The sequence below is a fragment of the Aspergillus saccharolyticus genome (genome assembly GCF_003184585.1).
Source record: "Aspergillus saccharolyticus JOP 1030-1 unplaced genomic scaffold BP01scaffold_14, whole genome shotgun sequence".
Classification (NCBI taxonomy): Eukaryota; Fungi; Ascomycota; class Eurotiomycetes; order Eurotiales; family Aspergillaceae; genus Aspergillus; species Aspergillus saccharolyticus.
In genome coordinates, this window is record NW_020290624.1 from 388550 (window position 1) to 412408 (window position 23859).

The window sequence follows — 23859 nt, forward strand, 5'->3', positions numbered from 1 at the left end:
ACTCCAGCTGGAGGCTCCATCTTCCTTCTGCACCAACACACGGATAGGCAACTTATGAATCATACCATCATCTGCTGCGTTTTGGACTACGACCCACGCGCAATGCTCTCAACACCTGTTCCGCCCCCCTCCGTTGAGACATATTCCTGATGATGTCGAGCGTCTTGTCGAGCTTCCTCTGTCGAGCTGTCCGTTCTATCCACGGAACTTTTCCACCCCTCTACACTCCCGGTCAGTGACCGACTCCGATCATCGCGCTCAGCCCTAGACGACAGGGGACACACCATGACCAAAGGCTGCTATACTTGCCGTCGCCGCCGGATCGTATGCGACAATGGCTTGCCCACCTGCCGCAAGTGTCGCGATGCGGGGAAGGAATGTCTGGGATATCAGAAGCCCCTCGTCTGGGTAAAGGGAGGCGTTGCAAGCCGCGGGAAAATGATGGGTCGCAGCTACGATGATGTTGTGCAGAGTGCTGCGAATCAGAAACAGGATAGCCACATCGACACCTCGTCTCCCTCTGCCACAGAGTCACCCGACTGCATTGGACCCGCGCCGGCGCCCGAACATATCGACCAGGCGATTGACAGCGTTGGAACTTACGGTCCGAGTCTCACCATACAGAGTACCTCTCAGTCCGACTACATCCCTGCACCATGGGGTCTGGTGGATCCAGTCTTCAAGGACCTAGACGGTTGGTCCCGACATTACATCGTCCATTGTACGTGTCGAGTATTCTTCAGCCACCAAGCGCAAACTGACCGATATTATAGTCAGCCAATACCTTGCGAATTACCTCACTCTTTACTCCAACGGTCAAAACCCGTATCGCGCTTTAATTCCATTAGTCGGCGACTCTTCTCTACTCGCCAATGTGCTTTCAGCCACGGGTGCTTTGCACTACGCCATTCTAGCCAATGAGGATTTCTCTCCGGGCCCATGGAACGCGGAGAGCGCCGCCCCAGGAACATTGCTATCGTCAGAAGATATCGAACAAGCCGTTATCGGCTCTGTGTCACGCCGACCGGCCTCGAAAGTCTATGAACATTTCTTGGGATTTAAACAGCGCGCGTTACAGCAGTTGTCGCAAGACATTCAGGATCCCGTCATGCGTCATGACAATCGCACTCTGGCCGCCATTATGTTACTGGCTCTGATGGATGCATTTGAGTCCGGCGACGGGGCATGGAAGTACCACCTCGAAGGGGCCAAGAAACTTTTGAAAACTCGCCAACAGAGGAATTCGCAACAAAGCTTAGCCACCCAGGGGCTGGTCTCCTGGTTGGACGACTTTGCGATCGACGGCATTCTCATGTATGTCTCCGTCTCACGCGTTCGCTAACCCTATTCTTCGCCCTCAACTGACCCTGGCCCAGTATCCAACTCATGGGCTCGACGCTGGCCCGTCCTGGCTCCCTTACGCGGCCATTTTACACCTCAAGCATGGGCCCGGCGGTGCTCAAGCGCCTCGAAGAGACCTCCTGGGTCGGCTGCCCTGGCTACCTTCTCGAAGTGATTTTTCTCATTCACGCGGGCCTCTACACGGAACATGAATCTCATGAATCTGACCACAGCCACGATCTCCCTAAAATGGTCTTTACGTCTCCACACCTTCCCGCCAACTTCAATCCCCTGCAATCCCCCGCCGCCCTGCTCGCCCATATCCAAGCCTTCGACCCCGCTGCTTGGGCAGAATCCATGCAAAGTTTCCTTCGACTCCCCGATCTGTCCATGCGCACCGCTCTCGCAACCATCTACCAAGCTGCCGTCTACCTCTACGCCAGTCGCGCCCTGTCCCGCCTGCGCCTGGCAACCACAAAACAAAACCGCTCCCGCCACCGGAAACAGAACTTCGGCCTCCCCGCTGACCACGCGGCTGTCACCGACCTCCTCATCCGCCAAATTGCTCTCATCCCCATCGCCGACCCGCACTTCAAGTGCCTTATTTGGCCCACCTTCATCGCCGGCGCCGAGTGCGCCGACCCTGCCCTCCGCCCATTCCTGTTGGACAAGCTTCGGTCGTTGTACTACGATATCACGAGCGTGAACGTGCGCAACGCCGCTTGGGTGCTGAGCCTGATGTGGCGCAAGCGGGATCAGAGGGCTGCAGAGCGGCGAGCGCGGAAGCAGCCGCGTCGGCAGCCAGACCCGACACTACCTGCGTATCCCTGGACCTCTTCCACGGCAGATCCGCCACTCGCCACTTCTGCTTCCACTACCACTAATAAGAACTTCGAAAGTAATGACAACGACCCTAATGCTAATGAACAAGGAGAAGAAGATGATGACGATGACTTTGACTGGATCCAGGAGCTAGATGCCTCGAGGATCGATTGGCTGTTCATTTGAGCTGCTTTCTTTCCTTTCCGCTCGTGATGATGTCGTCTAGCAGCACAAGATACGGTTCGCGCAGGGTATGATCTTCTCTTTATTAAAACAACTCATTTGTACTGTACATAGCTCATATTGTCTATACGCTTGATTATAGACCCGCGCATCGATTGTGAGTGTCAGTATAGATCACTCTCTCAATCAGCTCAAAGGAGAGATTTTTGAATTTGAGCAGCATGCACATGAACATAAACCAGGGACAATTTTCCAGACGGCCACAAGTGGAGGTTTACAGTAGTATATTTAGGAGGTAGGTTCGAGATCAGCAAGTAGGCACGGCACAGTCAACCGCAACAAGCACGATAACCACGATAAATCTGTTGTGGCACATATAGTAGCATAATCTCCATTTCCCATCTAGTACCAGGGGGGGTTATCGTTCATCAGTAGCACTGTGATCCCTCAAAGTAAATGCTCGCATCCAGGATCAAGGCACTGAACTGAGATGCCGTTCGTTCCGACCTCGTTAGGACATCTGACTCCCCGTATCGATAACCCAAGTACCCAAGTTGGATGATCCAGACACTCTAGTCCTTTGAGATAACAACCACAAATAACTTGAAGGGGGGTCTGTCTATGGCACTGTTTTACCCTCCAAAACTCGGCCCTGGGAGTACTCCCGTTGTTGACTGAGTAACTGCGAACTAACTAACTTAGGTAGTAACCAACTAACTCCCTAAGGTAAAAAGACACTGGCAGTATCAAAACTCCCCCGGGGCATATCCGCACCCCATACCAATTAACTTATAAAGTCCTGTACACTAACTACGGAGTATACTTGTACTTATCCTCATACGATACAATTCATTCGCGGACTATGAATCACACATTGCGTCTTCAACTTGCTCATTATTTAGGTCTTCATCCCACTTCACCCGATGAAGAACCCCCCAGTTGATTCCGAAGCATACAGCACTTGTGGCCCCCCGGAGAGTAGAAGTATAAGTATACGTAGTTATACAGTCATCGACTGTTGTACCCGACCAGGGTGATTTATGCTCTGATTGTAAGTGCGCTCTGGGCTCGTTCACAAGGCCTACTATCTTGGTACAAATCATGGAAAGATCACCACCCCAGTCTGTTAGAGGAAGCGATGGATCAGGTATGAGTGTGCCTGGAAGGCGTCCTTGCGCGGATACATGATTGAAACAAGTGCAATGAGAATACATCTATCTGCAGGGCTTTAGGTAGTTATACGACGACGACGACGACGACGCCGCATAAGAATTGTGTTTAGATCACTCAAACGAAGCAAAGTACAATACACGAGCAGTATTTGCCTCAAGCTGATCATCTTATTCACTTTCCTACTAATTGAGAGGGACCCCCGCGAAATCCACGGTCTGACCGCTCTTTCGGAACTAACGCTTTTTTTCTCAGCCCAACCCAACTCGCCCCCCGAACCCCTGTCCTCTTCCCCTCCTTCAACCCTCTACGCAAGTTCATTCATTCATCTCAAGATAATCTGCGTCATATTTTATATTTCTTTCTGCTTTTCCCTATATGCGAATGATAATGGGTGCACCTCCGTCTCATACATCGGACATGGTGAGAAGATATCAACAAATAAGAAAGAAAACCAACGCAAATTACAAGGATCAAGAACCAGATCAAAGAAAAACACAATCAAAGATGTCAATGACGGTCGTCAATCCCAGGAGACCATCCTGATCCCACCATACCCATTACCGTCCATTCCCAGTACGCCAACCTCAGAAAAGAGAGCAGAAGAAAAGGAAAAGATGTCACAAACATATATCAGTGAGATACTGATGGGTGATATCGAAGAAAGATTCATGAAGATATGCTGCCCGAAACGAGAAAATTAGGTTAGTCAATCGAACGTGCTTTGGGTGTCGCCCAGCTCCAAAGTCGTTGCATTCGGCGGTCGTCGTTGGCGGAGACAATCGTTGAATGGGTAGCCGTGCTGCCTTGGCTTTACGTGTCGACTTCCATCCCCGTCCCCATTCCTACGCTGTTGTTCAATCCAGCACCAAGGCCGGTGTCAACCATGGTGGGCTGGGCACAGAGGGTTTGCAAGAGAGGTAATCCAGACTCGCGCTGAGTCGCCCCAAGGAGGGTTTGCGTCCCTGCAGCAAACGGGGTCTGAGCAGGCTTGTCGGAAGCGCTCAGGATTTGAGATCCTTCGAAGACTATCGGGTTGGAACGCAAATTTTGAAGGCACAGTTCCCAACTGGAGCCCACAAGTTGTGCCTGGGTGAGGTCGTCGCTGAAAAGGAAGAAAGCAGGCACGAATGCAGGGCCCATGGGAGTGATCGGGCGTGCAGTGACGAGATAGGCGTTCAGTGCTCGGTTCTTCATGAGGATCTCAGAGTCCATCAGGTACGCCGAAAATTGACGATCAATGTACTTCTTCCATCCGCGCACGGCCGCCGCCATGTCCGAGTCTTCGGTGGCGATTCGCTGCCAACTGATACCCAGTAGGCGGGTGGCATCGTCGACTGTGGGTTCTTCAGGCGAAAGGCGAGAGCTGGCAGTAAGGAGACGGCGGTTGTCGTCGGTGTTGCTGGTGTCGTTCAGCTGGCTTTGGATGGAAGACAAGGTGATATCGTCGACAGTCGGGGCGGAAGGGTCGAGGCGCTGTGACTTGCGACTGAGATTGTCGGCAGTGCCTGATTGGAGCATCTGAGACCGAGACGAGATCGGGGCAGCCTTGTTGACAGTTTTCTCCGCCGTCTCCTCGTACCACGTGCCGGTTTGACTTTCAGCGGAGATGGCCATCTTGGTACGAGGATTCAGCAAAACCATGCCGGGACCGTAAATGGGTTTCTCTTCTTTTTGCACTGCAAGGACTGGGGCTGGTACGACAGGTCCACCGGAGCTCTGGACCTCATCTTCGAACCCAACATCATCCCGCGACCTCTTGCGGGAGGGTTTGGCAGTGAAGGCATTCGATGATGTTGCGAAGCCAGAGCCTCTGTAAGCCTCAGCACCAGGGTTGAACCGGGATTGATGAGGATATTGAAGAAAAGCGTGCTCCTGGGGAGGGGACATGACCATCGCTGGGCCATCGGAGAGACTGTTGAGCATCATGGGACACATGATGAGCAGGAAACACGGCGGAGCGGAGGACTACGAAAAGATGGGAGACGGAATCTGTTCTGTCTAGTGAGCTGGACACAATAAGCTAGAACCACCTGTTGAAGCGCAAAGTCCCGAGCCGGCGAGGGATCTAGCCCTAAGGGAGGAGGTATGGTCGAACAGGTAGGCCACGAGGAGAAGGTGAATATGAAATAAGAGGAGGAAATGAATGGAGGACCGTAGGTGAGTAAAGATAGATGGCAGGGTGAGAGATAACCGTAGGGATGATAAATTGAATAGAGAGAAAAGAGGAGATGAGAGAGAGAGAGAGAGAGAGAAAGAGGAAAGGAAGGAAAAGGAAGAGAGGAGACGGGAAGAGCAAAGTTGAAGAGGAGGGAGAAAGTAGGGTTATGCGAGACGGAGACAGGCAGCCAACAGGAGACGAAGAATCACGGGGAAGGATGAGTGGTTGACTGAATGGATGGAGCAGCGACGCGTGAGAGTAAGAGAAACGAGAGTAAGAAAAAGAGAGAGAGAGAGAGAGCGAGAGTAAAGCTGCAGTGAGTGATTGCTGAGTCGCTGACGGATGCGGAACCAGCGATTGCGATGCGGAGAGAATCCAAGAAAGAGCAGGATTTGCCTTGTCTCAGTTACGGCTGATTACCGTCACTTACACGGCTCGTAGGGGGAGTAGCCCCAGTCCGATAGCTCGCATACCGTAATGTACAGCGACAGCGATCTGGGCTGAGGATCCACCCGGAGTCGGAATCAGCAGCAGTAAGGACGGAGGCATTATTGGTCAATGGACGATTGCCTGGGGCAACCAATTTGAGTGGAGATCAAGAGCTGTCGCCCTCCAATGATTGGATGATCAAAAAGAAAGGCCAGTCAGTCCGCGCCTCGCCGTCCTGAACGAATGATTGAAGAGGCCCTTGCCGGCGCCACCGCCTGCCGTTATTGGCCTGTGCTCTTCTCCTCAACTCCGAGCCTTTCCAGCCTTTGCAGCTTCCGTGATTGGACGCACCCGGCCACACGCTCCGGCTCGGAGAAATCCACCGCCGATCACCATGACAATCTGCGCAGCAGGGGGGAAAAAAAAATGGAACATCTATTGGGATATAACCAGTGCTAACTTCATCACGTAATGAAAACTGTGGGGTGTCAAACAGAAAAGAAAATGAAAAAAAAATGTATAGTCACAAGAAAGTAGTGTGGAAATCACACAGAATAAATATCAAGGGGGAATAAAAAGCACAAGAGGAAATGGCCTGACAAACAGCATCGAACTCAAATCTCTCCAGCGAAGTCGACATGTTGTGAATGTCTGTTTTATTATTGCAGGCCACAGACCAATACACCAGACAAATCCTCCTCTAAGCTTCAAACACCATGATTCGGCAGCGAGATTCGGCAGCGAGAAAAGAAAAACGAAAATAAACATGCCTAGGAACTGGGAATCGATGGATTCTGAGCCCTGGCCGCGTTGACTGGGCACAAGCTACATTCCCCGCATGTGGCCGGCCCAGACAACCCCATCATCCTCCGGCATGTCCAACCGAAGCGACGGATATTCTTAGACCCTGTGACGCCCAGATATATCCAAATAGGAGTTTTCGACAGAATAAACGGATGAACTGAGGTACTTTTGATATGCGCCTCATCGTCCTACGACAAGAGTCTGTCCATATTGAGTCAAAGGACGCAATCGAAATAAGCCAGTCGTCGACCAGAGACCGTACGTAGGCATCGTTACTCTAGGCGTTGCCAGCAGTAGCTCCACCGAGCATGCCTTTAACGCTGGCAACCTGCTCGGGGGCATAGCTGGGAGCCATGGATCCCATGAGCAGGAAGAAGATCAAAAGACCGGCCCCAATGATGATGAACTTACGCTGGGCGGGGTGGGTAGCACCATACTCGGCCCAAGCACGGTTAGCCTGACCAGCATACTCCTTGATCTTGTCACCACCAAGCTTGTAGTAAACGAGACCGACGAGAGCGATAGAGTAACCGAAGAATTGGAGGCCAGTGACAGGAGTCTGCCAGATCATCATGGAAGCGACGACGAGAAGGATATCCTTGAGGACACCGCAGAGGGTCATCACGAGGGACGAGGTTTTGCCAATCTAAAGCCGCGGATTAGTATCTTTGGCGGACCAGATACACAGTTGCGACTTACCAGGAAGACAACGGAGACGTTGAGAAGGAAAGCAACAACAGCATTGGCCAGCAATGTCCACACACCAACGTTGTAAATGTGACCCATGGTCAGGTTGGGAACTTCAAGGAACAGGGCGGTAACACCGTTCATGACAGCACACACGGGGGCAAAGTAGTAAAGAGACACAAGAGGGTCCATCTTATACTCCGCGGAGCTGAGCAGGCGTTGGACCATGACCAGGCGAGTAGCCTCAAAGATGATACCACCGATCTGGAACAGAAAGCCGATCATGACGAACTTGATCTCTCCAAAAGACGCAATGACGACACCAACCACGATAATGCTCACGTTCATGAGAACCTTGTAGTTGACAGGGGCCATGCCCATGCCCCAGGTGGCGAACAGAACGGCAACGGGGGTAGTGGCCTGGGAATACTGTCAGCGATCCGGTCGACCAGGTTTATGGAGCATGGTCGACGTACCTTGAGCATCTGAATAAAAGCAACACTCAAGTACAAGTATGTAACGTTACCGCAGATCAAGCTCAAACTGAAGAACAAGCCGATGGGAACAATGGCGCGAAGATACACGCGACCAGTCATCTTGACTGTCTTACGGCCGTCGAGCAGAGTGGTAGTGCGGGCGAGAACTTGAGTCATGAAGGTCGCGAAGGCCAAGTGCCATGTCGTGAGGATGATAGGGAAGCCTAAGATCGCGCAAATCCCATGTCAGTAGATGAAGCGGGTTTGACAAGATCGAGCAGACTCACGGAATTGAGCATAGTCAAGAATATGCTTGTTGAACAGAATGACACTGGAACTCAGCGCGATCCAGACACTGGTTGTTTCTTAGTACCCATGCACAGTCCGAACTCAGGCGAATGCTAGAGCGAATTACCTGACATAAACGGCCGGATGGAAGGCAGGCTTAGGAGGCTCCGACTTCTCGACGGCAGGATTGACAGTGGGCAGAGTAGGCTCCGGTCGAGAGACCTCACCGGAGACTCTGACCTTTTCTCCTTCGGAACTCATGATGTAGATTGGAGTCTGGTCGGATAAGAAGCGTTGAAAATCGAAAGGGCGCGGCCGTAAGAGGCTGCTTTGTCCGAACTTCGCAGATGCCACGGGTGGTAATTAAAATCAGAGGAGAGGAAAAAAGATGAGCGAGCGCAGCAGTGAGAGTCTACGGTCAGGAGGATGATTATTAACGAGTGAGACTGGAGTTGGTCCAAACAACGACGAAGAGAGAAGGGCCAAAAAAGAAAACCCGAGAGGCAAGGTGAAAGACGATAAGAGATGTGAAACTCAAAGTTTGAGGTTGGAGGAGAGAAGGGAAGAGCGGTAGAGGAAGAAGAGGAGGGGGGGGAGGGGGGGAGAAGAGGCAGGGAAGGGGAGGGGGGAAGACGAAGGCTGATCAAACCGATCGGACGGATTGGGGTACGTATGTGTCTGGCTTGTCCGTCGAATAATAAGGATGATATGGGATGGGTGGCTCGGAAACTGGTTCGGGATGGGGGAAGATTCAAGGAGGAGGGGGGGAGAAGGGAACACCTACGGCTTGTTTCTTGTTGGTTCGCTCCCAGAATAAAATGTCAAGGGTTATTGTGACCACGGCTCGGGCAATTGAATTTGAGGAGGGGCGAAAGAGTCGGGCGGAGGGGAGAATGGGGGAAGATTAAGCTGAGGAAGAAGATGCCGATGAAGATGATGAAGATGAGACACCCACTTGCTAAGGTATTCCAATGGTTCTCCGTAGAGACAGATAACTAGAGGGGGAAGTAGGAGAGGAGAGGAGAGGAGAGGACAAGACAAGGATAAGGGTAAAAGGGAAATGGGGCGGGACCACCACTGCAGTAAGTTACCTTACCGTCCCTCAAAGGAGGGTTTAGTGAGGAAGTCAAGCTTCCCATCCACTCTTCCCACTCTGTCCACTCTTTCCCTCGTAAGTTTAGCGGCCGGCCCTGCAGTCTCCGTCGCTCGTCGCTGCAAGCATCCTGTCGGAACTGCAACTGTCCCTGATTGATTACTACGTACCGTACTGTGTAGGGTTACAATCTACTGCTCTCTAGGACAGAGTAAATGGAACTAACCTATGTATCAATCCACAGTGACATGTTACCATGATGCGCATAACAAATTCAGGGTAGTGAATGAGACTGATACATCAGAGTACACAAATGGAACAGCACCCGAATCAGAGGCTCGAGAAGCTATCACCGGGTCAATTGCCATTCTGAATGAACAGTGAACGACCCTGGCACTGGCTAGGTAGTGTTGGTCGGACTTTTTTTGTGATAGACTGGTAGCCTAAGGTGCGGAGCCACCTGGATTTATTATTAGAATCTCAGTTCGACTTCCAGTCTATCACGGTCTATCACTTGCTCGTTCCCCATAATAATCACTGCAGTCACCTCACTGGGTCTGACGGGGCGATTTCGAGTTCTAGCCTAAAATGAGAAGTGAACGACGGAGGGGCCAAAAGCGAGAGAGTGGAGTGTGGATATGTGGACTTAGCTGGATCCAGCTGGATGGGATGCGATTAATACCTGAAAGGAAAGGTGGCGTGTACTCGTTGATACCGATACAGTATGATTACAGGGATGGCCCTACACTTCTGTACTAGTAGAGGCAAAGCTGTCTGTAATGAGACAGTTATGACAATGGTATGTATGTAAGGTAGTCTGGCGTGAGACTCTCCCATCGACCTTTATTCTCTTCGACAGAACCATCTTTGGAGCACCCAAGGATAACGATCTTCGGCAATTGTTCCTTGCCTTTTCTACCATTCGATGTGAACCATGTCAGGAATGTCAAGAGTTGAAGATACACGGGGGTCTCGAATGACAATCCAACTACCAGGTAGGAAGGCAATCCATGAAACTGCCATGGGGCGAGGCAATTGTTCATCTCTCGTGGCGATTCGTGGCGAGGGCCACTGGTGGTTGGTGTCAATCTCCAGGTCCCCACACTCCATCTGTAAGTAGCCCCTTTTCCATTCACCTTATCCAGTTGGCCGAAAGCGATTCGAATCCCAATAACCAGAACAGCCAGCCATAAGCTTCCATACGACATGGAGAAGTGGCTGTGGCAGAGTTTTTCTTTTTTTTTTCTTTTTTTTTTCTTTTTTTTTTTTGTCCTTCTTCAGGGCTGCTGATTCGCACCGTCGGCCGGCGTTGAGGGTGGACGAGGACCGCCTGCTGACCTTAGCTACGGAGTACGGCCATTGACTAGTCATAACGGGCTACAGAGAAGGCACTGTCTTTCCCGGCAACGATACAGAATTACACTACTTAGGTGGTAGGGTTGTATCAGATAGAGGCTGCAGGAGGATCCAATCGAGGCAAGAGTATCAAGCGAGTGCTGATCAGAATTTATGGCTTCTAGTTTGGCACCGGCCGCATTACGCAAGCCGCCCACTAGCCAAGCACTGTCTTACCCGCGTTCAGCGGCCACTTGTCCATAGCGCCGCCGCGAAGGTCCCTTGCTGGTGGAGAATGCGGCGATCGGATGGCTGAGGGCCTGACGACATTGCCGTGGTTGAATGGCGGCGTGGGTTGGACCGTCGGAGCCACCAGGGACTCGGCTTCCTCACCCCACGAGGGTCCGACTAGGACCGAGTATTATCCTACCTTATGAATTACAGATGTATAGTTTATGCTCCTAGTAAGTACGACGGAGCACTCCGTATAGTACGATTTACAGCGATTATCACATCTCCACGGGCTGTAAGACGTTCACTTGGGAAGCTTGTTCATGTGCCATTCGCCCCAAAGCCACAATCGTGTCGCGGCTCTTTGCGACAACGAGCGGAGAGGAAGTGCCCCAGAGTACGTCAGATGGTGAGATCAATGCCAAACGAGCTGGGCCAGCGGGAGGGGCCAAGATGAAGCTTGTCTCTAGTGCATTGATCCCTGGGGCCCTGAGTGGATGCGGACTCCGTTGACTGCGCCGGGTTTACGACAGATTCTTGAATTTGGGGATGTGTTGACCCTGTTGAGTGATGAGTGAAAGTGATAACCGTTAACCTTCAGTTTCTGGAAGAAGATCTCCAGAGACCTTCCCTTCTCAGTCGTATCCATCAGTGGACCCTGGCAGAATTGCCGGTCTTTTGGTTCAGCAAACGTGTCGAATTCGAAGGGTCCAAATGAGGGACAATCCCACTGCCGATGTTCGAGGTTCATTGATAACATTCGCGTCTTTCCCAGTCCTACGGAGTATTGTGTAGAAAGTAGGTCTTCCCGAACCAGTAGACATAGACTGTAGGCAGTACCCGTTGGGGCCCTCTTGTCACTTGCGCCGTGGGTCTTCCCATACATCAGGGGTTCCAAGGCGGGATACAGATCACTACTCTTAGGGGTAGTTGTATTTTGATCGACCTGCTCATCGCAGGTAAACAACCGTGCTTTTGTACTCAGACTCATCTCGGTGGAGCTCTCAGGCAGGAATAGATCGGACGGGATGTGATGGAGAGAACGATATACGTCACATATCTATGTGCTACAATTGCGGAACATCTATCAAAGCATCGACGCGGACAAGCAATGATGTTGAGATAAACGTGGTCTGTGATTTGATCGGGAAGTGCATCGTTGTCTTGACCGGGGATTTCCTTTGATAGTCTAATGAGATGGCAGTGACTGGGTAAAACTAGGCCGGGTTCATGGAACACTCCTGAAACTCCTGCATCGATATTAGCCTGCACTGAATTGGGATTAGAGGTAATGGGGAAATGGGGCACTGTGCATATCTGTAGAGGACGAGCTTGCGCGGTAGGATTCAATAACGATAGTAATCTACGGAGTACTTACTATGTAAAAGTAGAGGACTGGGTCTGCCGAGAGAGAGAGAGCGAAGCTTGGACGATGTACGGTAGACTAAAAGTAAGGTCTGGTGCTTGAGTGCTGATAGGAGAATTACCAGACAAGCAACCCACTTATATTATTGAATTTTGATTACCCTGTCTCACTTGAACTCGCAATTTCTGCTCCCCTTCCACCCAGCTTGCGACAACTGCTTGAGAAGCAGGTAGTAATGAGATTGAATATCAGTAGGTTAGAAGGTAGGAGGTAATATCGTTAATTACCAGCCTAGATCTGTCTGTCTACGGTAGTACAAGTTTGCAACAACGAACCGTAGGACGGAGCAGGCACACACTGATGCACTAAACTCGAACCGGTCGAACCGGAAACCAACGGGCGGAGCTTCCCCCTTTTTTTTCGATCTTCTTTTCCCTTCAATCCTTCGTCTGTTGCCCCTTTCTCTAGTCCCGAATTTGACGGAAATGGGTCCAGCCCGTTCGTTCCTGTTGCCCATTCATTTCCCGCTGTTTAGGGCCTAAACTTGAAACAGATCCTGCCCGGCAGCCTGAGCCTTGAGGCCCTCTCCATCTGTCTCCACCCACACCCATTGCTCACTTTGTCACGTTTCGTCTTGCCTTCCGCGACTGGCGGCGGCGTTGCGTTTCGTTCGATAACCCAAAACTTACACAGTACGAAGTGTACCTCTTAGTCCTCTTAGTTACCTCTTACCTATACCTTGCCCTCCCCGCCTTTGCTCTACCCTCACCGTCTTCTTCTTTTCCCCTTCTCCTTCTTTCTCTCTTCTCTCTTCATCCTTTCCCTCCCCTCCTTCTCGCCTTAAAAGCTCTAAACTGCAGTCCTCTCCCTGCAGCGTTCCGATTCCTCTTCTATGCTGAGCCTCGCCCGCAAAACTTTGAACCGCGTCCCCAGCTTCCAGGATATTCTACAAGGCAGGATGACCCACCCAGACATGTAAGGAGTCCTCCATGGGTGTCCCCCCCATGGGTGTCCCCCTCCCCCTCAATTCAGCTCCTCCGCGGGCAGATGGTCATCATGAAGCTATACTGACCTGAGGTGTTCGCTGCGCACAGTTCCGTTGACGTTCTCGTCATTGGTGCCGGTCCCACTGGTCTCGGTGCCGCCAAGCGTCTCAACCAGATCGTACGAGCTCCCCCATCCGGCCTCCCAGCGACGAAACCGACGATGCTGACCCGAGATACAGGATGGCCCCTCTTGGTTGATTGTTGACAGCAACGAGACCCCTGGTGGTCTTGCCTCTACCGACGTGACCCCCGAAGGATTCGTATGTACTCCTTAGGACTGACTCCTTTGCCATGGCCACGACTAACCGCATTGGCAGCTCTTCGACGTCGGTGGCCACGTTATCTTCTCCCACTACAAGTACTTCGACGACTGTATCAACGAAGCTCTTCCTAAGGACGATGACTGGTACACTCACCAGCGTATCTCCTATGTCCGTTGCCAGGGCCAATGGGTTCCCTACCCTTTCCAGAACAACATCTCTATGCTGCCCAAGGAAGAGCAGGTGAGATGTATTGACGGTCTCATTGACGCTGCTCTCGAGGCTCGTGTGGCCACTACCAAGCCCGCCAACTTCGACGAGTGGATTGTCCGCCAGATGGGTGTCGGTATTGCCGACCTTTTCATGAGACCCTACAACTACAAGGTCTGGGCTGTGCCTACGACTAAGGTGAGTTGGCTCGGTTAGCTGGTCGCATATCGTGCATAATTGCTGATCTCTTGCGAACAGATGCAATGCGCTTGGTTAGGTGAGCGTGTCGCTGCTCCCAACGTCAAGGCTGTGACGACCAACGTCATCCTCAACAAGACTGCCGGTAACTGGGGTCCTAACGCTACTTTCCGTTTCCCCGCTCGTGATGGTACCGGTGGTATCTGGATTGCCGTGGCCAACACTCTCCCCAAGGAGAAGACCCGCTTCGGTGAGAAGGGTAAGGTCGTTAAGGTCAATGCGAACAACAAGACCGTTACCCTCGGCGATGGCACCACTGTTGGCTACAACAAGCTTGTTTCGACCATGGCTGTCGACTACCTTGCCGAGCAGATCGGCGACCAAGAGTTGATTGGTCTTACCAAGGAGCTCTTCTACTCTTCCACCCACGTCATTGGTGTTGGTATCCGTGGCGAGCGCCCTGAGAGAATCGGTGACAAGTGCTGGGTAAGATTCAGTTTGGCCCCACACAGTACCATGCAGCTTTCATTGACGAGATTTTTCTTGCAGCTCTACTTCCCCGAGGACAACTGCCCCTTCTATCGCGCCACCATCTTCTCCAACTACTCCCCCTACAACCAGCCTGAGGCTTCCAAGAAGCTGGCTACCCAGCAGCTGGCTGATGGCTCCAAGCCCAAGAACACCGAGCCCCAGGATGGTCCGTACTGGTCCATCATGCTGGAGGTTTCCGAGTCTTCCATGAAGGCCGTGAACCACGAGACTCTCCTGGCCGACTGTATCCAGGGTCTGGTCAACACTGAGATGCTCAAGCCGACCGACGAGATCGTCTCCACCTACCACCGCCGCTTCGACCACGGCTACCCCACCCCCAGCCTGGAGCGTGAGGGTGCTCTTACCCAGATCCTGCCCAAGCTCCAGGCCAAGGACATCTGGACCCGTGGTCGCTTCGGTAGCTGGCGCTACGAGGTCGGCAACCAGGACCACTCCTTCATGCTGGGTGTGGAGGCTGTTGACAACATTGTCAACGGTGCAGTTGAGCTGACTCTCAACTACCCTGATTTCGTCAACGGTAGACAGAACACTGAGCGCCGTCTGGTCGATGGTGCTCAGATCTTTGCCAAGAAGCACTAAGCGGGGGCGGGGGTGATTATAGACGACACATATTATAATATTTTTGAAACGACCGGGGGCTAAAAATGATACACAGGGAGTCTGATTTTTTTTCCACCCATAAACCAGCTGTTTGTTCACATTCTATTCACCTTTCCCTTTTCTGTCTGATTGAGAGCGATGTACGGGAGATATCTATGCTGGCATATTTGCTGTTCTAAGTGATGGTGCAATAATCCGCTTTCTCTTCTTCTACATAACTAAGTTGCTAGAATATCCCAAGACCCATAAATGAGCAAGAATCCTCTTAGAGCGTCTGTCCTTTGTAACCCAACTTTTTTGCGAGATTGGACCGGTACTTTCCGATCTCGCCAAGTTCTATTTGGATTCTCGGCCATTTCCACCGGGCCACCACTTGAGGTCCAGCCAGGTCTGATCGGCCTTGATTCCAGCAAGACCGATGAAAATATTGAATATCTGGGGCGAACCCAACGCTGTTCGCTCGTCCAGCTGTGAGACGTCTCTCGTGCTATTCTCAGCCAGACTGCATGAGGATGTTTGGTGAGATCTGCCCGATCGAGCCATTGGACACATGGGTCCTTGGAGTTGCACACTGCCATCAAACTCCCCTTGCCGCCGACAGACTGGTATTCCGTCGATGGCCCCGTTGACAACTATGTAGTTACTGTAACTACATCGGTTAGTATCTAGTAGCCACTGAACTTACTAAGACCCTAAATACGGAGTACTACTAGCAGCAGGGGACTCAATCTCCCCCGCCCGCTGCGATCTGTCGTGTCCCGGTGCCGTGCAGTACAACTACACCTTGCACACCACCCTCTTTGACAACGAATCCACCGTGGTTTCATAGAGATATTCTTACCGGTCCGGAGTACTCGGGACAGAGTCAGTTCACTACTCCTCGCCCAGACCGTCGCAGATGCGTACGGTAAGGCTGATCGAGTCTGATATTCCAGTCCCGACGCCCCGCGCTAGACCCCTCAAGTCTGCTACTTAGTGCTGCGATCATGCCATGTATGGATGGACCAGACTGTCGGGCGATTTTTCAGCTCGCCAGTTTATACTGTGTAGTGTGTCGTGTGTCGTGTGTAATGTTACTGGCTGGGGTTGGTCTTTTGGGACTTAAGGTAGAGGCTTGTGTGTAAGGTTGTATACTTCGTAGGGAAGAGCACACTAACTTTCACTGAATAGGTAGATAGTAATAGTAGTATTCTGTCTTCACACTTGTTAAGTATGGTAGGTATGAAATAACTAGTAGTTTGAAGCTTCGAGATACTATGTTACACAGTGCATAAGGTACTGACTAAGGTATAGTATACATCATTCAGTCAAACCCCATCTCGATGAGAGTACATTCAGGTAACGTAGGTATAGTGGTTGTGGTTGCAGATCAACTTCGTTACCCAATGACTAATACGAATTCTGCCTCAGGTATCCTACTCAGTCCAGAACACTGATGGGTCAAATTAGGGGGGATCCACCCAGTGCCGACGTCAAACTGAAAGATAAATCAGGAACAACCGGGACGCGTAAGTGCTTTGCCATCATCCAAGAACATCCACCTCAGACTCGGCTGTGTTAGCTTGCAACGAATTGAAGTGACGACAGCCGGGCCTGCGATGGCGACAGATTGAGACCGATTGGTTTGACTGATTTTTTGTTGACTCCGGACTGGTTGTTGTTGAGCGCAAAATTCGATTCATCTACTGATTACTCTTTATATGAGGGAGGGAGGCTTGCTGTCGTGGCCTCTGAGTCGAGGGCGGCTGGTACACTCAAACACTAGTCCGGGCAAGGTCGTTTACTGTTACCAAATCATGAATGCTACGGAGTACCAAAGATAGATTTGGACAAACATTTTTTTTTTTTGCATCGGATCATCAGATCCATCATAAGACAATGCATTGAGGTTGAACATTAAGTCAAGGATGCAATTTGTTCATAAGTAAAAGAGTCCATGCCAAGGATCTGCACAAACCAGTATTCGGCACAATTCTCCCCGTCCGCTGAGGTGATGCCTTTTTCATCCTCCCCCAACCGAGTGCATGACAGGAGCTGCACCTTGAAAGATGACCTGCCTCTCCTCTGTCCACCCGTTCCATACTCGACAAAACCGCAGGACTGCTCCCGACTGGTCAGTCACGAGCTTGATTCTACGAGGCTCCGCTCTTCCGAAGGGAAAGACATGTCCTACTCTCCGAGAGTTTCGAGATCCTCGAGATCCTCGAACTCCTCTGCCCGTGAGGTTGACAGCATCCGCAACATCATTGCGTTGACGCACTTCTGGAACTCCCTCGCCTCCACATCAATCGAGTGAAGGGCCGCTCCTAGGTTCTGTCCAATGGAGAAATCATCAGAAACTGCTTCAGCGAAAGCAACGTGCGAGCGTACGTACCTCTCTGTGAATCTCTTGAGGGCGGCGCTGTCTGGCTGGAGCTCCCGTGCTCATACTGAGACGTTGCCCGGTTGACACCGTGGATACGTGAGGCTTCTCACCGCCACCAGGAGCCGATGACTGAGCCAGTGCTGTAGGCACCACTAAGTCAAGCCCGGGTGGCTGGTTTTCCTGCCGGGCCTAGTAGAAACAGATGGATCAGCCCTGCGGCTTTTCTCCTTGGCTGTGCCCAAGAATAGAATGTGCGCGTACCTGATGATTGTCGACAGTGGTTCTAGGTGGATCCCCGCTGCCCTGACAGGAAGTGAACCCGCTGCTTGGACCTGGCACTCGGGGCTTTGGATCAGTGCCTCTCTGAGCTTCCGGAGACGGCTGCCGATCAAGAGCAAGGTTGGATCCGTTGAGCTTAACCAGCTTCGTGGGACGCTGGCTATGCTTAGGGCCTCCAATATCAGCGATGCGACCGAGATTGCGTGCATCTGTGCCTGAGTGAACGCCACGCTGTGCCCCAGTCATGGAATCACTTGATTGATCAGTATCGTGATTACCGACTACGCGACTGCCACGGCTCAGAACAGCATTGTTCAAAGAAAGCATACCCCGCGGGCCGCGTGTCGGAAATCTTGAGGAGTGCCACTTGGCCTTGAGACGATCGATCATGGCGTCTAACAGCAGTATGCGCTGGTCTTGCTCGGCGTCTGTCGAACCAGGTGGAACACGCTTCGTACTTCTTACTGGTGGCATGATGATCAACGGACGAGGGTGGATTCTGATCTCCGAGCTTGTGCCACGTTCGTTTTCCGCTGGCTCCAGTGCTGTATGGGTCCGACTCAAGTTCTCTGGTTCTTAGTGGTACATTAGCCTCTCTCTCTCTCCACTCAGACACGAATCGTGGTCTACTTTTATCATACCTGGCTGCTGTGTTGATTCAATAGTAAGCACAGAATCGGTGAGACACACAGTACTGGTATCCGGCCGTGTTGGAAACGAGACAAGTGATAATGAGTCTGACTGACGGGGAGGGGAGCGAGAATTAGCCGGGTCCAAGGAGTGGAGGTCAGTTCGTGAAGACTGAGGTCCATCGATATCCTCACCGAAATCATCGCGCCTTAAACCCTCGAACACAGTGGTCAGCTGTGTTAGACAATCAAACAAAGAAATCTCAGGAATGACGTAACTACCCAGTGAGGGCAGTGATTCCACGTCAATTTCGCTGTGCAGATGGGTGCCATGCTCTGCTATCAAAAGGTGGCCTTCACTGCGGACAGTCACACCCTGGCCGGCTGATGCTGCAAGGCCCAATGACAAAGAGCATGGACGAATAATGCCAATGACCGGCGGCGGGCCCGGCTCTATTGTGGGCGCAGACGAAGAGGAGGCCTCTACTGGTAGGAACTCACGCTCGATAATCCGGCCATCTTCTCTTCCCCGCGGCGTTGAGCTATCCTGAGGAGACTCATCTGGGGGTGAATAGCAAATAGAGTCCGATGGAGACATAGACGGGCCAGAGAAGAGGTCTGAGTCCGATTCCAGAAAAGCATCGTCCTCGTCGTCTTCGTCCCAGCTGCTATCATTCTGATATTGGTCGTGTTGGTGCCATTCCGCCAGGCGACGATGGCGAGCGAGAAGCCGCTGGAGGTGATAACGGAGGTCGCCATCTCCGAGAGTGATTCGGGTCAGCTTATACCTGATCATGGTTCTACTTTGTAGAAATTCGGTGTAATGTAATTCTGACTTCCCTGTCGGGGGAGCCTCGGATTCAACTTCCGATGTACAGAGTGCATAGTAGTCTTGAGTAATGCCCGGGTGGTATTCTTGTCCTTCCCTCCCTCCCACTACGTCCGAGGTATTTTGAATAGGCATTGAGGAAACTACATGTTATAACGCTGAGAAAGAGCGAGGGGTGGTGAACAGGTGGCTGCTACTCCGGGTGTGTGGAAGTAGTGATGGTCTTATGTCTCTCGCCTTCCCATACTAACCCAATGCTTGGTTCTCTAGGCACCAGTCCGATGATGACTGATGATCAATCAAGCGGGATAGGGATGCAATTCTATTTATAAATCCCACCTCAAGGACGGGTACGAGCTTGGTTTGCAGGGGCGCTGGTAAATTGCATTGACTTGTGGACTGAAGGGAATTGAATAAATGTAGGTATGTGCCGGACTGGTGGGGGGAAGTCCCTGCGTGAGTTACCCTGAAACACCTAAATGTATATATTATCATAGGGCAGGGCAGAGCAGAAAGCGACGTCACGAGGAATTGTGGTCTGGTTTGGAGTTGCAATCGACCAGAATCTGCAAACGATCATCTCGCAAGTCCTTTGAGATGGTTATTAGGGTTGGAAGTGGCATATCAGCTTGGTAATGGAGATGGTCGTTGTCTTCCCTGTAGTATTATTGATAGTATGGAGTGACTGGAGATCGGGATAGTGAACGGGGAACTTGAAAGTTAGATGTACTGAACAGGGAATAAAGAAGAATAAGAAAAATCAGTAGTAAATAGAATGATGTCCTGAATAGTGGAGTTTAAAGAGGTTGAAGTGAGGTAAAGTGAGCTGTAGTAGTGGTGGAAGTTGTTGTTGGTGGTGGTGGTTGAAGAAGACGGGGATGTTCCTGAGGCTGCCAACCATCAGCCTCACTCATCATCTTTCCATCCATCAACTTGCCATCTTCCTCCTCCTCCTCCTCTTCCTCACTCTCTCTCTCTCTCTTTCTGCCTCTCCTTTCCCTCTCCTTCTCTTTCCTCGTTCCTCAACCTCCACCAACTTCTCCTCCTTCTCCTCCTCTCCTCCAATACCCCCATCATCATTTGAACTCCTTCTCTCGTTATTCTTTCCCTCCTCTTTGGGCGCAGTTCCCTCGCTTGTTGTGCCTCGATGCTTCTCCGACCGCCGCCGCCATAGTTCACATCCCCTTCCCTCGGCCGCCCCTCTCGCTATCGCTTCTTGTCCGCTCTTTTATTTTTCTAATAATCCATCCTCCTGCTGCTTCCTTTCCCCTCTTCCCCCTCCTGTTTTATCCTTTTCTTTCCCACTTCATTCCTCGTTTCATCTTATGAGCGGTGGGTGCCACGGTGGTGCATGATCCAGGATATAGTGAACTGTTCCCCTCTCCATCTTCCGACCTCCATCTTCGTTTTCCCCCCTCCCTCTCCAAACTTCACCTTCCCCAATTCTCTCTTCCCGCCCGCAAACCCCCTTTCATTCCGCACACCTCCCAATTCTCTCCCCCCCCCCTCCTCCCCTCCTCCCCCTCCTCCTCCTCCTTTCGATTCTCTACAAACAAAAGGTCGGTTTGTCGATTTCAAACCGCCTCCTTTTTAGTCCTTATCATGGATGGGGACCTCAGTCTTTCCCAGTCTCTGGGAGGCCTACGCATCGCCAACCCCGATAATGCTTCGATACATTCGTCTGAAGATGCATCAACGCCCGCTGCAGGCGCTGCTTCAGTAGCGGATTCCGACTTGGTACGCGATCCCGCAACCTCCGAGCATCCAGGAAATGCCTCCTCTACCCATCTTCCTCGACCGCCCGCACCTCCCTCGAGCTCCGAAGTCCAAGAAGCCCTCGCCTCTGTACCGGTCGAGTCCTTGAGGACCTCCGAGAGCCGGAGTTCGATTTACAGCCCATACTCAGACCCTCCACAACAGCCATCCACGCAACCCTCTCAAGCGACCCCTCAATACTCTCCGTATGTATCCCAGCAGCAACCAAACCCTGGTCCGCAGTCCTCCCGCCCTCTCTCTCAATTCTACGCGAATGGGTCAACCTCTACACTGGCAGTTCGAGAAGGCTCCTATCGGATCCGTACCGATTCCGCCGCGTCGTCCGCCTCTGAAAGTCTAGCCCGCGCGGAGTCTCGCGGAGGCTCCGCAGCCTACCAAGCAGGAGTCCCCGTCCGCGATAATAATCACAATGACCGAGCATATCGGACGGCACAACTGCCTCCTGGGAATGGGCCGATGGTGATGCGTCAGTCCTCTCGCGCTCACAGAGGGGGGGGCCCGTCGACGGGCTCCCCGTATGCTATGGAAAATGGCCCGAGCTCGAGTAGTGAGGACTGGCAAGATCGGGGTGCAGCCGTTGCTGTACGGCAGGAGATCGACGCGAACGGTAAGCCGGTCGCGCGATACATCAAAAAGGGGGTCCGCGACTTTTCGTTCGCGCATACGCTCGGAGAGGGCTCGTACAGTACCGTCGTACTAGGTACGGACCGGCAGACACTCAAAGAATATGCGATCAAGATCCTGGACAAGCGGCACATCATCAAGGAGAAGAAGGTCAAGTATGTCAACATCGAGAAGGACACCCTCAATCGGCTAACAGAGCACCCTGGCATTGTTCGGCTGTATTACACATTCCAGGACGAACGGTCTTTATACTTCGTGTTGGATCTTTGCAAGGGAGGCGAGCTGCTTGGGGTGTTGAAGCGTATGACCACCTTTGACGAGGAGTGCACAAGATTCTACGGCGCCCAGATTCTAGACAGCATCGACTATATGCACAAACGTGGCGTGATCCACCGAGACTTAAAACCAGAGAACGTTCTGCTCGACGGGCAGATGCACATTAAGATCACCGATTTCGGGACGGCCAAAATCCTCAAGACCCAGCGGAAACCGGGCCCGACCTCCAGCGGGATGCCGCCGCTCGATGCGACCGAGATCCCCGAGGACGAACGCGCTAGCTCTTTTGTTGGCACCGCCGAGTATGTCAGTCCGGAGCTTCTGACAGACAAGAATGCCTGCAAGGCAAGTGACCTGTGGGCCTTTGGCTGCATCATCTTCCAGCTTTTAGCCGGCCGACCGCCTTTCAAGGCCGGGAACGAATACCAAACCTTCCAGAAGATCGTCGCGCTCGATTACGAGTTTCCTCCGGGCTTCCCTGCCGTGGCGCGCGATCTAGTCGAACGACTACTGGTCTTGGACCCGGCGCGCCGTTTGCCCATTGAACACATCAAGAACCACGAATTCTTCCAGGGGATCACCTGGGGCCCAGATTTGTGGAAGCGAAAAGCGCCTCGCCTCAAGGCATATGTTCCGCCCCCGCGCGAGCCCATCAAGCTCAACAACGGCGGCAACGGCGAGAAATATCCCGCCAGCATCAACGCCGCCTCCGTCAGCAACAACGCTAGTCAGAGGGTCGTTCCGCGATTAGTGACCGAACTCCCACCGCCGAGTCAGCTTGATATCGAATGGTCGCCCGTGCTAACCAAGACAAATGAACGGATCCTCAAACTCGGCAACTTGGTCGTTTTGTCTTCGCCCGCCGCTCACAGTCCGGTCTCCAAGAATGGAGGCGAATACGAAGCGCCTCGCAAGTTTTCGCGGTTCTTCGGTGGTAGCACAACGAAAAAGCGGCAGCGCTTGGTCATGGTGACGTCGTCCGGCCGGATCATCATGGCAGCGTCCGGCGGCGATGAAAAGAAGGCGAAGCTGGAACTGTCACTCCTTACTCCAGGCACGACATATCGGACATCAACAGACGCGAAGGGTGTCTCTTGTTGGGTAGTGGATACGGTCAGTGCAACCCCCCCGCCCATTAAGATCAAACTCATTGCTAATGCACATTCAGCGTGACAAACACTACGTGTTCGAGGATCCCAAACCATCATCGGGTAGTGTAGGAACGACCGCCATATCCTCTCAGGAATGGTTGGATACTCTGGACCGAGCCAAGGAGATGGCTCTGTCACAATCGGGCAATGGCTCTTATTCTGATGATGCCTTCCGTGATCTGTCATCCGGGTTGTCTAGTCATGCGAACACGCTGGACCGGAGCTCAGAGCTTCAGCAAGAAAGCGTACCCACGGGACGTGCCACCTTGGTCAAACAACAGCCGACTGACACGGACTCGATCAAAGGGAAGAAGCGATTTAGCCGACGTCATTCGAAGAATGGTCTTGCGGCGGTCTTCTAGGCCCTTCTCATCGAGCTTCAACTCTCTCCAAAACCTTTTCTGATCTTCTCTCTTTCCGCCTCTCTTCGATCCTTGAAAAGTCGAGATGCTGTCCGCTGCGCAGGATCGCACACACAAAACTCTCCTCTTCGTCTTTGGAACATATCGCGTGCGTGTGTTTTGCTTGATATCCCCCGAGTGTTTCCTGCGGCTGTGATTGGCAATCTTGTTTTCTTTGCTACTACTAGCAGGGCTTTGCTTTGGGCTATTGTTTATCGCGGGAGACTCACTCATACAATCTAGCCAGCGACTTGTCGATTTCCTTTGTTTGCATCTT

The 23859-nt window shown here is 52.1% G+C and overlaps 5 protein-coding genes across 5 annotated transcripts; 3 read left to right on the forward strand and 2 right to left on the reverse strand.

Annotated features, from left to right (window-relative positions):
* Positions 1-40: 40 nt before the first annotated feature.
* Positions 41-2590, forward strand: BP01DRAFT_415789 (Zn(II)2Cys6 transcription factor). Its single transcript, XM_025579161.1, has 3 exons — positions 41-721; positions 774-1314; positions 1377-2590. The coding sequence occupies exons 1-3, from the start codon at positions 286-288 to the stop codon at positions 2347-2349; spliced, it is 1950 nt and encodes a 649-aa protein (XP_025431529.1). The 5' UTR covers positions 41-285; the 3' UTR covers positions 2350-2590.
* A 1685-nt stretch (positions 2591-4275) lies between these two features.
* BP01DRAFT_43645 (uncharacterized protein) lies at positions 4276-5867 on the reverse strand. The gene has a single exon (XM_025579857.1). It carries the CDS (start codon positions 5452-5454, stop codon positions 4330-4332), a length of 1125 nt encoding a protein of 374 aa, XP_025431530.1. The 5' UTR covers positions 5455-5867; the 3' UTR covers positions 4276-4329.
* Positions 5868-7187: 1320 nt separating this feature from the next.
* glfB (UDP-galactofuranose transporter) lies at positions 7188-8622 on the reverse strand (the record flags this gene model as incomplete). The annotated part of the gene is made up of 5 exons (XM_025571834.1): positions 7188-7556; positions 7610-8017; positions 8074-8297; positions 8361-8428; positions 8489-8622. The coding sequence occupies 5 exons, from the start codon at positions 8620-8622 to the stop codon at positions 7188-7190; spliced, it is 1203 nt and encodes a 400-aa protein (XP_025431531.1).
* Positions 8623-12872: 4250 nt separating this feature from the next.
* On the forward strand, positions 12873-15510 carry BP01DRAFT_423334 (protoporphyrinogen/coproporphyrinogen oxidase). The gene is made up of 6 exons (XM_025579620.1): positions 12873-13361; positions 13481-13550; positions 13612-13692; positions 13750-14100; positions 14161-14586; positions 14650-15510. The coding sequence occupies exons 1-6, from the start codon at positions 13279-13281 to the stop codon at positions 15229-15231; spliced, it is 1593 nt and encodes a 530-aa protein (XP_025431532.1). The 5' UTR covers positions 12873-13278; the 3' UTR covers positions 15232-15510.
* Positions 15511-20956: 5446 nt separating this feature from the next.
* On the forward strand, positions 20957-23543 carry BP01DRAFT_382570 (PDPK1 family serine/threonine-protein kinase; the record flags this gene model as incomplete). Its single annotated transcript, XM_025577377.1, has 2 exons — positions 20957-23143; positions 23199-23543. The coding sequence occupies 2 exons, from the start codon at positions 20957-20959 to the stop codon at positions 23541-23543; spliced, it is 2532 nt and encodes an 843-aa protein (XP_025431533.1).
* Positions 23544-23859: the final 316 nt, after the last annotated feature.